The sequence below is a fragment of the Labeo rohita genome, chromosome 20, assembly GCF_022985175.1.
Source record: "Labeo rohita strain BAU-BD-2019 chromosome 20, IGBB_LRoh.1.0, whole genome shotgun sequence".
Lineage (NCBI taxonomy): Eukaryota > Metazoa > Chordata > Actinopteri > Cypriniformes > Cyprinidae > Labeo > Labeo rohita.
This window is the reverse complement of record NC_066888.1, coordinates 29285787-29298949: the sequence shown is the minus strand read 5'-3', so window position 1 is coordinate 29298949 and position 13163 is coordinate 29285787. Positions and strand designations below refer to the sequence as shown.

General features: G+C 37.2%; 1 protein-coding gene across 1 annotated transcript; it reads left to right on the top strand.

Moving 5' to 3' along the window:
- Positions 1-7251: 7251 nt before the first annotated feature.
- Positions 7252-11643, top strand: tmed10 (transmembrane p24 trafficking protein 10). The gene is made up of 5 exons (XM_051139298.1): positions 7252-7496; positions 8029-8149; positions 8329-8402; positions 10228-10354; positions 10455-11643. Exons 1-5 carry the CDS (start codon positions 7311-7313, stop codon positions 10574-10576), a joined length of 630 nt encoding a protein of 209 aa, XP_050995255.1. The 5' UTR covers positions 7252-7310; the 3' UTR covers positions 10577-11643.
- The last annotated feature ends 1520 nt before the right edge of the window (positions 11644-13163 follow it).

Genomic DNA, 13163 nt, shown 5'->3' with positions numbered 1-13163 from the left:
CATCTAAATCATTAACCTTTGTGATTATTTTATCTAGAATATATTGCTGCCATAAGATATTACAGAGGAAATGATGTTGTTCATGTGCGTAAGAGACTGTGACGCAACCACGCCATTACGCCTGGGTCACTTCCTTCCCGTTTCATGCTTATCGCGGTTGCAAACGTAACAATAAGTGACTTTTGAGCCCCAAGAACGTGAGGATCTTCTTCCCTTTTCATGCTGATTTCCTGTTAAATTCAGTCTGTGGCTATTTAAAATGAGGAATTGAAAGATACTGACAGAACAAAATGCAATTACAAAAGACTAAATAAATGCTAAACATTGCATGCATAAAGGTAAAGCTCAAAACTACCGCTTTGTATCTCCAACAGCAGACACAGCCAGTCAGTGAGATAGTGTCCCTGACGTGGTATCGCGTAGTATGTAATAATTCCCTGTCTATTAATACAATTGGCAGACCCCAGAGAGAGGCAGAGACAGAAATAGCAGGTGCACTGCCTTCACCATCAGCATCAACAGCAGTAAAATTAGCACACGGTGACGCCAACCTGCGTCGATGCTGCAGCCCAGGGGAGGAAACAGACAGGCAACGTATGCTGGAGAGCAGAGGAAAAAAGCTGGAGAAAAGGGAAAAAAAGGCAGAGAGAATCCAGGCTAAAGATAGATCATATTGCACTGCTCTCTCACTGATAGAGACACACTGTTGGATCGCCGCCATTTTCTACATCATCTGGTGGATAATTACCAAAAGTACGGCACGAAATGAGTGGCTGATTGTTTAAATGTAGACACATTTATAAAAACTGTTATAGGGTCACTACTGAACATTGATAGTAGGTAGATGTCACACTAATTTTATGCCAGACATCCTTTCACCTAGTGATCATATACAGTAATAAATATGAGCAGCTGTCTGAATATAATTGCATGACGCCATACAAGACCTAAAGTCCACAAAGCCTTCACTGTAAAAAACATAAAGATCTGGCAGCTATTGTTGCCAGAATATGCCAGAAAGTACAGTGAAAAGAAAACATATTTACAGGACAATCTGTAAATTTTACAGTTGTAAACTGGTAAATCAAGGCCAAACTGCTAATAAAATGTGTTTTGTACCTTTAACATGTACGGATAACCACCATAATAATAAAACCACAATGAAAAATCAAAGCTTATCACAAGTAGGCTATCCACTAGCTGGGGTAAATATTAATATATAGAAGTCACTGACACACACATACACATACAAAACAATATCATGGTAACACATGAAACTGAAATTATGCAATAAACATTAAATAAATATATTTTCTAACATAAAAGCCTAATGTATGTAACTACACTGACCAAAATTATAAACGCAACACAAAAAGGAAGTAGAATAATCATAAAAACAATAATCACAACAATAAACAAAAAAAAACTTTCTTAAAAACTTTTAAAATGATTTAAAAATTGATATAAAATAAATTTAAGACATAATTTAATATACATAATGCAATCAGTTCGGACATAGCACAGTGCTCATTCAGTAAATGCACAGCTAAACAGATGAGTTTTGAGTCTAGATTTAAATGTAGCTAATGTTTTAGCACATTTGATCTCTTCTGGAAGCTGATTCCAACTGCGGGCAGCATAATGGCTAAAAGCGGATTCCCCTTGTTTTGTGTGAACCCTTGGTATTTCTAACTGACTTGATCCTAATGATCTGAGTGGACTGTTAGGTTTATATTCAGTGAGCATATCTGCAATGTATTTAGGTCCTAGGCCATTGAGTGATTTATAAATGAGTAAAAGTACTTTAAAATCAATTCTAAATATAACTGGAAGCCAGTGTAGGGACCTGAGGACTGGTGTGATATGCTCAGATTTTCTGGTTCTAGTCAGAGTCCTGGCAGCAGCGTTCTGGATGAGCTGCAGCTGTCTAATGGTCTTATGGTCTAATGCAGGGGTTGCGAACGTCGGTCCTGGAGAGCCACAGCCCTGCATAGTTTTGCTTCAACCCTAATCAAACACACCTGAACAAGCTAATCAAGGTCTGAAGGGTTACTAGAAAGCAACAGGCAGGTGAGTTTTAATTAGGGTTGGAGCTGAACTCTGCAGGGCTGTGGCTCTCCAGGACCAGAGTTCGCCACACCTGGTCTAATGGTTAGTGAGCACTTCTCCTTTGCTGAGATAATCCATCCACCTAACAGGTGTGGCATATCAAGATGCTGATTAGACAGCATGGTTAGTGCCTAGGCTGGCCACAATAAAAGGCCACTCTAAAATGTGCAGTTTTATCACACAGCACAATGCCACAGATGTCGTAAGTTTTAAGGGAGTGTGCAATTGGCATGCTGACTACTGGAATGTCCACTAGAGCTGTTGCCCATGAATTGAATGTCTTACGTGAATCGTAAGCCGTTTCAGAGAATTTGGCAGTACATCCAACCAGCCTTACAACCGCAGACCACATGTAACCACACCAGCCCAGGACCTCCACATCCAGCATCTTCACCTTCAAGATTGTCTGAGACCAGCCACCCGGACAGTTGCTGCAACAATCGGTTTGAATAATCTAAAAATTTCTGTACAAACTGTTAGAAGTCTTCTCAGGAAAGCTCATCTGCATGCTCGTCGTCCTCAACAGGGGCTCGACCTGACTGCAGTTCGTCATCGTAACTGTCTTGAGTGGGCAAATGCTCACATTCGCTGGCGTCTGGCACTTTAGAGTGGTGTTTTCTTCACGGATGAATCCCGGTTTTCACTGTACAGGGCAGATGGCAGACAGCGTGTATGGAGTTGTGTGGGTGAGCGGTTTGCTGATGTCACTGTTGTGGATTGAGTGGCCAATGGTGGCGGTGGGGTTATGGTATGGGCAGGCGTATGTTATGAACAACGAACACAGGTGCATTTTATTGATGGCATTTTGAAAGCACAGAGATACCATGACGAGATCCTGAGGCCCATTGTTGTGCCATACATCCGTGACCATCACCTCATGTTCCAGCATGATGCAGTTCCTGCCAATATCCAGCAACCTCGCACAGCCATTGAAGAGAAGTGGACCAACATTCCACAGGCCACAATCAACAATCTGATCAACTCTATGCGAAGGAGATGTGTTGCACTGTGTGAGGCAAATGGTGGTCACACCAGATACTGACTGGTTTTCGGACCCCCCCAATACAGTAAAACCGCACATTTTAGAGTGGCCTTTTATTGTGGCCAGCCTAAGGCACACTTTGTGCAATAACCATGCTGTCTAATCAGCACCTGTGAGGTGGATGGATTATCTCGGCATAGGAGAAATGCTCCCTAACACAGATTTAGACAGACTTGTGAACAATATTTGAGAGAAATAGGCCTTTTGTGTACATAGAAAAAGTCTTAGATCTTTGAGTTCAGCTCATGAAAAATGGGGGCAAAAACAAAAGTGTAATTGTATAATTTTGGTCAGTGTATTAAGAAACACAACTGTTTAAATACCAGCAAAGCTTCACATGGGGAATTCCTGCAATCTGAGTTTATGTTTTTTTTTTTTTTTTTGTTTACTGTAAAACTCAAGATAATTTGTTAATTTTTACTTATGTGCATCTATTATGAACGTCTGATACATAATATATATACACAACATGGTTGTAATTCCTAAACACTTTGGAATACAAATGTAAGGTTGGTCTCTTTTTAAAGAAGGCACATAGCAGATTATTGCATTTAAAACAAAAGAAAGAATAAAAAAGTTATAGAAGTTTAAGTTTGCAGTAAAGATAATGTATATTGCTATAAAGTCAAAACCATATGTCTAACTAAGTTATGTACCAAATTTGAAGTTCCTGTGAGATTTTGTTTGTGAACTATACCAAAAAAACCCACTGGGTTACACACACAACTTTACTGACTTTTTTGATACAGGTTTCTGTCACAAATCAGTCATGCTCTGTCACAATATCACTTCTATTACAAAACAGTCACCAAATATGGCAGACCCTAACTGTCAGACCTTTCCAACAACATGTGTTTATCAAGATTACAAAAGGATTTGACTTTCTAAAACACAAAATCACAGTCTATATATATGTTTTTATATCTTGATTTACACTCCTAAAAGTGCAACGTATCCCCTGAGATACAAACATTGAGAGACAGATTACAAAAAATTCAAGCATTTAAATAATAAATTTTTAACATAAACCTAATAAGCTAATGCTGAACAACAGCTTTTTAAACAGGTAAGTCCCCTCAAACATGTGTAAATATGTGAACTAGATCAACTTTTATCATAGGGTACGTAGATTTCCCACTAACGGTGGCCATGCAGTTTTAAATGCTGCCTGTGAGCTAAACAAAGAAAGGAAAGGATGTGACATGTGGCCAAGCATGGTGACCTATACTCGGAATTTGTGCTCTGGATTTCACCCATCCAAGTGCACACACTGAGTAGTGAACAAACACGAGCAATAGGGAACAAAGGGCAGGCAATGCTGTGCACCCAGGGTGAAGTTAGGGGTTCAGTGCCTTGCTCAAGGGTCTCACCTCAGTCATGGTATTAAAGGCCTGAGACTTCAACCCGCAACCTTTGGGTTACAAGTCCAACTATTAGGCCACGGCTACCCCACAAGTATGAATGTATAGTAAATATATTTAAACATTATATAGTAAATATATTTAAATATTCACAACAAACACCCTTTCAACACGAAACCAAAAAATGAGAGCTACACTTCCCCTGCCTCCTCCCACAGTCTCTCAGAATCAGAATCAGAACAACTTTATTGCCAAGTATGCTTATGCATACAAGGAATTTGTTTTGGTATCACAGGCTTCCAGTGCACAGAGACGACAACAACAACACAGAGAAAATAATATAAGTTGACATTTGGTAACATTTTTGGAACATTTAACTGTTCATTAGGTATATTGCCCGAGGGAAGAAACTGTTCTTATGTCTGGCTGTCCTGGTATTTGTGGCTCTGTAGCGCCAACCAGATGGCAAAAGTTCGAAAAGGGGATGACATGGGTGTGAGGGATCCAGAGTGATTTTCTGAGCCCTTTTTCTCACTCTAGATGTATACAGTTCTTGAAGGGTGGGCAGGGGAGCACCAATAATCCTCTCGGCGGTCCGAACCGTTCTCTGTAATCTTCTGGTGTCTGATTTTGTAGCTGAGCCAAACCAGACAGTTATTGATGTACAAAGAACAGATTCGATGACGGCTGAGTAGAACTGTTTCAGCAGCTCCTGCGGCAGGTTGAACTTCTTCAGCTGTCGAAGGAAGTACAACCTTTGTTGGGCCTTTTTTGCAATGGAGTCGATGTGAGTGTCCCACTTTAGGTCCTGGGAGATGATGGACCCTAGGAACTTGAATGTCTCCACTGCAGCCCCAGTGCTGTCCATGATGCTGAGAGGGGGGAGTGCAGGGGGGATTCTCCTGAAGTCTATGATCATCTCCACTGTTTTGAGCGTGTTGAGCTCCAGGTTGTTAAGACTGCACCAGACAGCGAGCTGCTCAGCCTCTTGTCTGTAAGCAGACTCTTCAGCTCTATATTTTAGGAATACAATACTGCCATCTGCAGGTTAGTGGAAAAACTTTAGAAATTATAGTTAAATAAAGAAAGTGCAATTACCACATGTATCCAGCAGAGGCCTATAGGGACTTATTTCATTTTCATTTAATTTTTCTTGATGCTTCAACTTCTCCTCACAACTTTATTATATATATATTGTAAATATATATATTTAAACATTCTAAAATAAATATATTTAAACACTCTAAAATAAATTAAACATTTGTATTTTTGTCAAAAAGTAGAATTTGTTGTTGGTCTTTCATCTTTCCTTCATTAGCACTTTTTTCCTCTTTCTCTCTCTCTTTCTCTGTGTGTGTGTGTGTGGAGTGTGTGTGTGTGTTTGGGGTGGGGTGGGGGTTGGTATGTGGTGTGTTTGTGTAGTGTTGTACGTGTATGTGGTGTCTGTGTGGTGTATATGTGTATATGTGTGTGTATATGGTGTGTATGTGGTGTGTGTGCTTGTTTTTGCTACATTGTGGGGACCAAATGTCCCCACAAAGATAGTAAAACTTGAAATTTTTGACATTGTGGGGACCGCAGGCCGGTTAAAAAATGATTAAAAATAGTAAATGATGTTTATCTGAAAATGTAACGATGCAAACATGTTTTCTGTGAGGGCTAGGTTTTTAGGGTTGGGTTAGGGGATAGACAATATCGTTTAGTCAGTATAAAATCTATAGAAGTCTATGGAAAGTCCCCACAATTCACAAAAACAAACATGTGTGTGTGTGTGAGTGAGTGAACATGTTTGTTTCATGTTGCATTTGTGCTCTAGTACCAGTCCTTCATTTATGTATGTGAATTTTCAGATTTATACCAGATTTGTTGATTTTATATGCCAATTTCTATAATGATGTTCCCTGTTGCAGTCACACACATGTGTGTGTTTGAGGGTGTGTGTGTACTTGTTTTTGCTACATTGTGGGGACTAAATGTCCCCACAAGGATAGTAAAACCTGAAATTTTTGACATTGTGGGGACCGGCCTGTGGTAAAATGTTAAGGAAATTACTTTAAGGGTTTTTAGGGTTAGGGTTGGGTTAGGGGATAGATAATATCATTTGGTCAGTATAAAATCTATAGAAGTCTATGGAAAGTCCCCACAATTCACAAAAACAAACGTGTGTGCGCGCGTGTGTGTGAGATAGAAAGTTCGTTCCACTTTGAGTTTATGCTCTAGGACCAGGCCTTTATTTAATTGTAAATTATTTCAGATTTAAACTGGATTTACTACTTTTTTTTGGACAAACGAACTGAAAAAAAAAGTTTTTTTCACTTTCCCCATTCATTTTCAACGTGGGGTCAATCTGACCCCAAGGAGACTGAACGGTAAATTTTTGTTTACACACCTTTAGAACAACCGAATCAAGTCCGGATTTTTTTTGTGTGTGTGTTTTTAGATTGATTATTTAGGAAAGGTCACAGAGTCTCATGCCCCTGAGATGAAGGGAACATTTTTTAAAAAATAAGGAAAAGTCCAGTGGGGTCAGCTGGAGAGCTTAAGGAGAGCTTAAGGGTTAAAGTTACCTGATCAGGTGTTAAAAATTTAAATATAAAAAAAAACTTCACAAAAAGTAAAAGAACCAAACTTTCGTGTGCAACGTGTTCTAAAAAAGTCTGTGCTATACCCTGCGTCTCCACGAGCTGGCGCTCTAGACTCACAGCGAATCGCAGAGGAAGTGCGCATGCGCGGAGTCAGAACGCATGCGCAGTGCGCAGCTCGACCCGGGCCTGCAGTAGTGGAGCGATCAGCTCGTCATGGCGCGGTTCCGTGTGCTTTCGCTCTCGCTCTCACTGTTGTTTGTGGTTCAGTCCGTCGTGTCGATCTCATTCTACCTACCGGTGCGCAGCAGAAAGTGTCTACGGGAGGAGATCCACAAAGACGTGCTCGTTACCGGAGAATACGAGATCAGCGAGCAGCCCAACACGAAAACCAACCTGAAGGTGACGTCACGCCACACATCTACCGGATTAACGATTTAAATATTCGCACAAACGGTCGTTACGGTTATAAACAACTATTACGTTACGTTTGTTTACAGTTTTCAGATCATTCGTGATGATTGTAGCGGTTCTGTGAGTTTAAACGCAGGGCCTTATGTTAGTGCTACACGGCGCTTCCTGGTTGGACGGTGATTTGATTTATTTTAGTTCGTTTTTAATAACATTCAGTTGGCTAAATTAATCAAATGAGTCATGTAAATGAAGTTATGTCTTTATTCAGCAACATAAAGCGCGTAAAGAATAAACGTGAATGTGGTTTGTATGTTTTCCTCGTATCTCATTCACTCTAGTTGTAACACGTCAGTCTTACTTGCACACTCACATATTGAGAAAGTATATGTGGATTAAGATGCACCTAAACATTGTTGCATAAAATAATTGAATTAGCCTATTATTAGCCTTCTTTATAATAGACATATAGCTGTTTATCTGTTTAGCATTCACTGAATATCCAATGTTGTGACTGCGTTAGATCACAGACTCCTCCGGACACATTCTCTATGTGAAAGAAGATGCAACCAAAGGCAAGTTTGCCTTCACCACAGAAGACTATGACATGTTTGAGGTGTGCTTTGAGAGCAAGTCACCTATGGGTGAGTTTTTTTGACACATCTGCAGACTTTTTGATAAAAACATAGCATCTTGGCTGACATATGTTCAGCTTAAAGTGCTATTATGATGGTAGATAAACACAAATCTGATTCTACATCAGCTTCGATGTACTCTATGAATTCTGAATTCATGTTATTTTTACGTTTTTCTTTCGGTTTAGGAATTGGAAGAGTACCGGACCAACAGGTCAACTTGGACATGAAGCACGGTGTTGAGGCCAAAAATTACGAAGAGGTTTGTTCGCATTGTTTTCTCATGCTTAATAGTTTCTCAAAAGTTTAAGATCAGGTTTTTTTAAATAAAGTAGTCTCTTATACTCACCAAGGATGCATTTAGGATTTATTTATTTGATCAAAAATGCTGTAAAATTTTGCAATATTATTACTATTCAAAACAGTTCTTTTTTTATTTGAATATATTTTAAAATGTAATTTATTCCTGTAATGGTAAAGCTGAATTTTCAGCATCATTACTCCAGTCTTCACTATCACTTGATCGAGGGTTCATACAAGGTGCTTGAAATTTCCTTTTTGAAATTTAAGGCCTGGAAAACCCTTGAAAATAGCAACATTCCTGAGGTACTTGGAAAAAAACTTGAATTATTAAAAGACAATGTATCTATTAAATAGGTGTTCAATTTTTGTATCTTTTCACACTAAAAGCATCACACCCTTTTCGCTTATTTCAGTTAATGTCATAAAACTAGCGAGCTAAGCCAGTAGTAGTTCTGACGATGTCTGACAATGACAATGTCATGGCTGAAGACGCAAAAAGAGAAACAAATGAACTGAGTCATTTACACTGGAACCACTCAGATTGATTCAAACTCATGACTTCAATCATTCATTTCAAGCGATTCACTAGCAAAAACCAGGTCAAATTAAAATAGCCATTAATTTTCGCAAGTAGTGATGGGTGAAACGGCTCTCGCAAATCATTTGTTTCAGATGTGGACTTCAAATCATGTCTCGTGAATCATTTGATTTAGATCGGAACTTCGCAAATCGCAAATCATTTGATTCAGATCAGGACTTCAGAGTGTGTATCGCAGATCATTTGATTTAGATCAGAACGGGTTTGTGAATCATTTTTTGATTCAGTTGAATGATTCAAATCAATTTGCAATACGTGCTCTGAGTCCTGATCTGAAATGATGGTTCACGAATCATTATTCCAATTGTACCTTTGGAGCGTTGATCGTCAATAATTTTATTTAGATCAGAATGGGTTAGTGACTTATTTCGTGAATTGAATGATTCAAATCAAATGATTCGTGATTCACACTCCGAGTCCTGATGTGAAGTGATGGTTAACGAATCATTATTCAAATCGGAACTTCGGAGAGCGGAACGTGAATCATTTGATTCCGATTGGAACAGATTAGTGACTCATTTCGCAAATTAAATAATTCAAATCAAATGATTCACGATACGCGATTTTAAGTTCAGATCTAAATCAAATGATTTGCGCGCCACACTCCAAGTCCTGATCTGAAATGAGGGTGGTTTGCGAATCATCTGATTCAGTTCGGGACTTCGGAGCATTTATGGTAAATCATTTATTTCAGATCAAGATTTCGCAGCAATTTCACGAATCTTTTTCTCAGATTTTTTTCTTAAGCAGTAGAAAACATCAAACCATTAAGGCAATACAGTTATAAAAACAAAACAAAGAATAAAAAACTAAGAAAGTACACAAATGCTAATCTGTTAAGGAAATTAATTGTCATTTTGCCATTACTGAACCTACAGATTTCATTCTAATGTGGTGATTTGCTGCTCAAGAAACATTTCTTATTATTATCAGTGTTGAAAATAGTTACGATTTTGTAGAACATGATATATTTTTTATAGGTTTCTTTGACTACTAAGTTAAAAAAAAAAAACTAATATATTAATGCATCCTTGCTCAATAAAAGTAATAATTTCTTTAAAAACAAACCATACCAATCCCAGAACAATAGTATACATTGCATTTCAAAATTATCTACACCTACTGTTACAGGCAGGTTTGCAGCTGTTTTGGTTAGTCAGTCTGAAGTTATTCTTCATTTGTTCAGATTGCCAAGGTGGAGAAGCTCAAGCCCTTGGAGGTGGAGCTCCGTCGGCTGGAGGATCTTTCTGAGTCTATTGTCAATGACTTTGCCTATATGAAGAAGAGAGAGGAGGAGATGAGAGATACTAATGGTAAGAAGCAACAAAACATCCCAGTGAAATTTAATTCCAGCCCCAAGCAGATAAAAGCATCCGCTAAACATGAGCTCTGACGTTGTGTCGTGTTTTGCAGAGTCCACCAACACGCGCGTGCTGTACTTCAGCATCTTCTCCATGTGCTGTCTGATCGGTCTGGCCACGTGGCAGGTCTTCTACCTGCGGCGCTTCTTCAAGGCCAAGAAGCTGATTGAGTAAAATCTGCCTGAACAATCAGGGACCCAGAACTTCTTCCTGACATCAGAACCTCCGGCCCCTGACATTTTGCTTTGCCTCGGCGAATTATTCCGCTCGCCGCGGGTGACCTGAAGTTTATCGGGAGTGGACGTGCATCAGGGAATTCTCTGGGAAGCGATTGATGCTTGGCGGCCAAATTGTCTTTCAGTGCGTGTACATTTTTGATACAAGCTTGTTCAATATCATTTGGAAAAAAAAACACCCAGTTTTTCAATTTTTTTGCTTTGTTTTCTTGTATTTATACTAAATGACAGCACAAGCCCCTATAACTGATAAATGATACGCTCCTGTGAGAAACTTTGTGGTCATTGAATGTGTGTGTGTGTTAATTACTGTAATCTGTTGCACCTATTATTTGGAAGGATAGAATGATTGTTTCTCACGACTGATGTGTTTAGCTGTCTATATTATTTCTATAAAGACTTATGTTTGGTAATGCAAAGCCATTTTATCAAAATGAAGTCCCACTCACTGCAAGTGAAGAGAGAGCGATCGCACATCAGCGCTGTCGTATATCATTCTGACTTTGAGAAATGTACTAATTTTTAAGCTGTTTTATTTTGTGGGGCAGAATCTCTTTTTAGTTCACTTATTTTGGGAAAGTGAGAGTTCATCTGTGATTAAAGTCTTTATTTGTTGATTGTTAGTTGTTAGTTTCTCCACAGACTGAGTAAATGTTCAATCCAACAGAACTCCTGCAGTGGGCCTGAGGTTAAAGGTGCATAAATGCCATCGCTGCTCCATTAATTCTGGTTTGATTTGCTACACAATCTAACCGTGTTTGACGGAACAAACTAGACTTTAATTTTTCACCTTCTCTTTTCAAATGCTTTTATGGAATAGTGGTTACACTTGTCCTGGGTGGATTAGATTTATTATTATTATTATTTGCTGCCAGTGGTTTAATTTTTTTTGCTCCAGTGTTCAATCATTTTCAACAGCAATGTTTTGATTCTGATTAATTTTGGTGAAAGTGGATTTCGGAAATATAATTGGCTTGTCATTCAATAAAAATTGTTAGTAAAGTATCTTGAGTGTTTGTGAGTTATTAACAAATGAAATTTGTTACAGCACAAAGCAGATTTCTTTCATTATCATTTAATCATTATCTTAGTAAGACAAAATATTTTAAGTTTGCATAATATTCTAAAAGGCTACGCAGTGGAAATGCTGAAATTTAAATGCAGCAAGTTATTTTAATTAATACAAGGAGGAATAACATTAATAAAAGCACTTAAAATGATTCTAAAGGATCATGTGACACTGAAGACTGGAGTAATGATGCTAAAAAAAACTTTGCTTTGCATCACAAAAATAAATTACATTTTAAAATATATTGACATAGAAAACAGCTATTTTAAATTACTATATTATTTCAAAATATTAGTTTTTTTACTGCGTTTTTGACAGTGAGGGTGAGCATTGAAACATTAAAAAAATCATCCTAACCATGAACGATCATGAATAACGATCATGAACTAGCCATAACAGTGCATATACACTACCAGTCAAAAGTTTTTGAACAGTACGATTTTTAATTATCTTTTTTATGTCTCTTTTGCTCACCAACCATTACAGAAAAATAGTAAAAACTTTAAATATTTTTACTATTTAAAATAACTTTTCTATTTGAATACTTCTTAAAATATAATTTATTCTTGTGATTTCAAAGCTGAATTTATTAGCATCATTACTCCAGTCACATAATCCTTCAGAAATCATTCTAATATTCTGATTTGCTGCTCAAAAATATATACATTTTTTATTATTACTTTGTTGAAAACAGCACAGTACAATTTTTTCAGGTTTCTTTGATGAATAGAAAGTTCAGAAGAACAGCATTTATCTGAAATAGAAATCTTTTGTAACATAAATATCTATAATTTACATATTTATATAATCAATTTAAAGCATATTTCTTTCCAATATATATATATATATATACTGACTGCAAGCTTTTGAATGGTATAGTGTATAATGTTACAAAAGCTTTTTATTTCAGATAAATGTTGATCTTAGGATCTTTCTATACATCAAAAATCCTGAAAAAATGTACTCTACTGTTTTAAATATTGACAATAATAATAATAATAATCATGATAAACGTTTCTTGAACAGCAAATCAGCATATTAGAATGGTTTCTGAAGGATTATGTGACTGGAGTAATGATGCTAATATATTCAGCTTTGAAATCACAAGAATAAATTACATTTTAAAAATGTATTCAAATAGAAAAGTTATTTTAAATAGTAAAAATATTTTAAAATTTTACTGTTTTTCTGTAATGCTTGTTGAGCAAAAGAGACATAAAAAAAAGATAACTAAAAATCGTACCGTTCAAAAACTTTTGACTGGTAGTGACACTGTGACTGGAGTAATGATGTTCAAAATGTAGCTTTGCTCAAAGGAATAAATTATATTTTAAAATATATGCAGATAGAAAAGTTATTTTAAATAGTAAAAATATTTTACTGTTTTTCTGTAATGCTTGGTGAGCAAAAGAGACATAAAAAAAAGATAACTAAAAATCGTACTGTTCAAAAACTT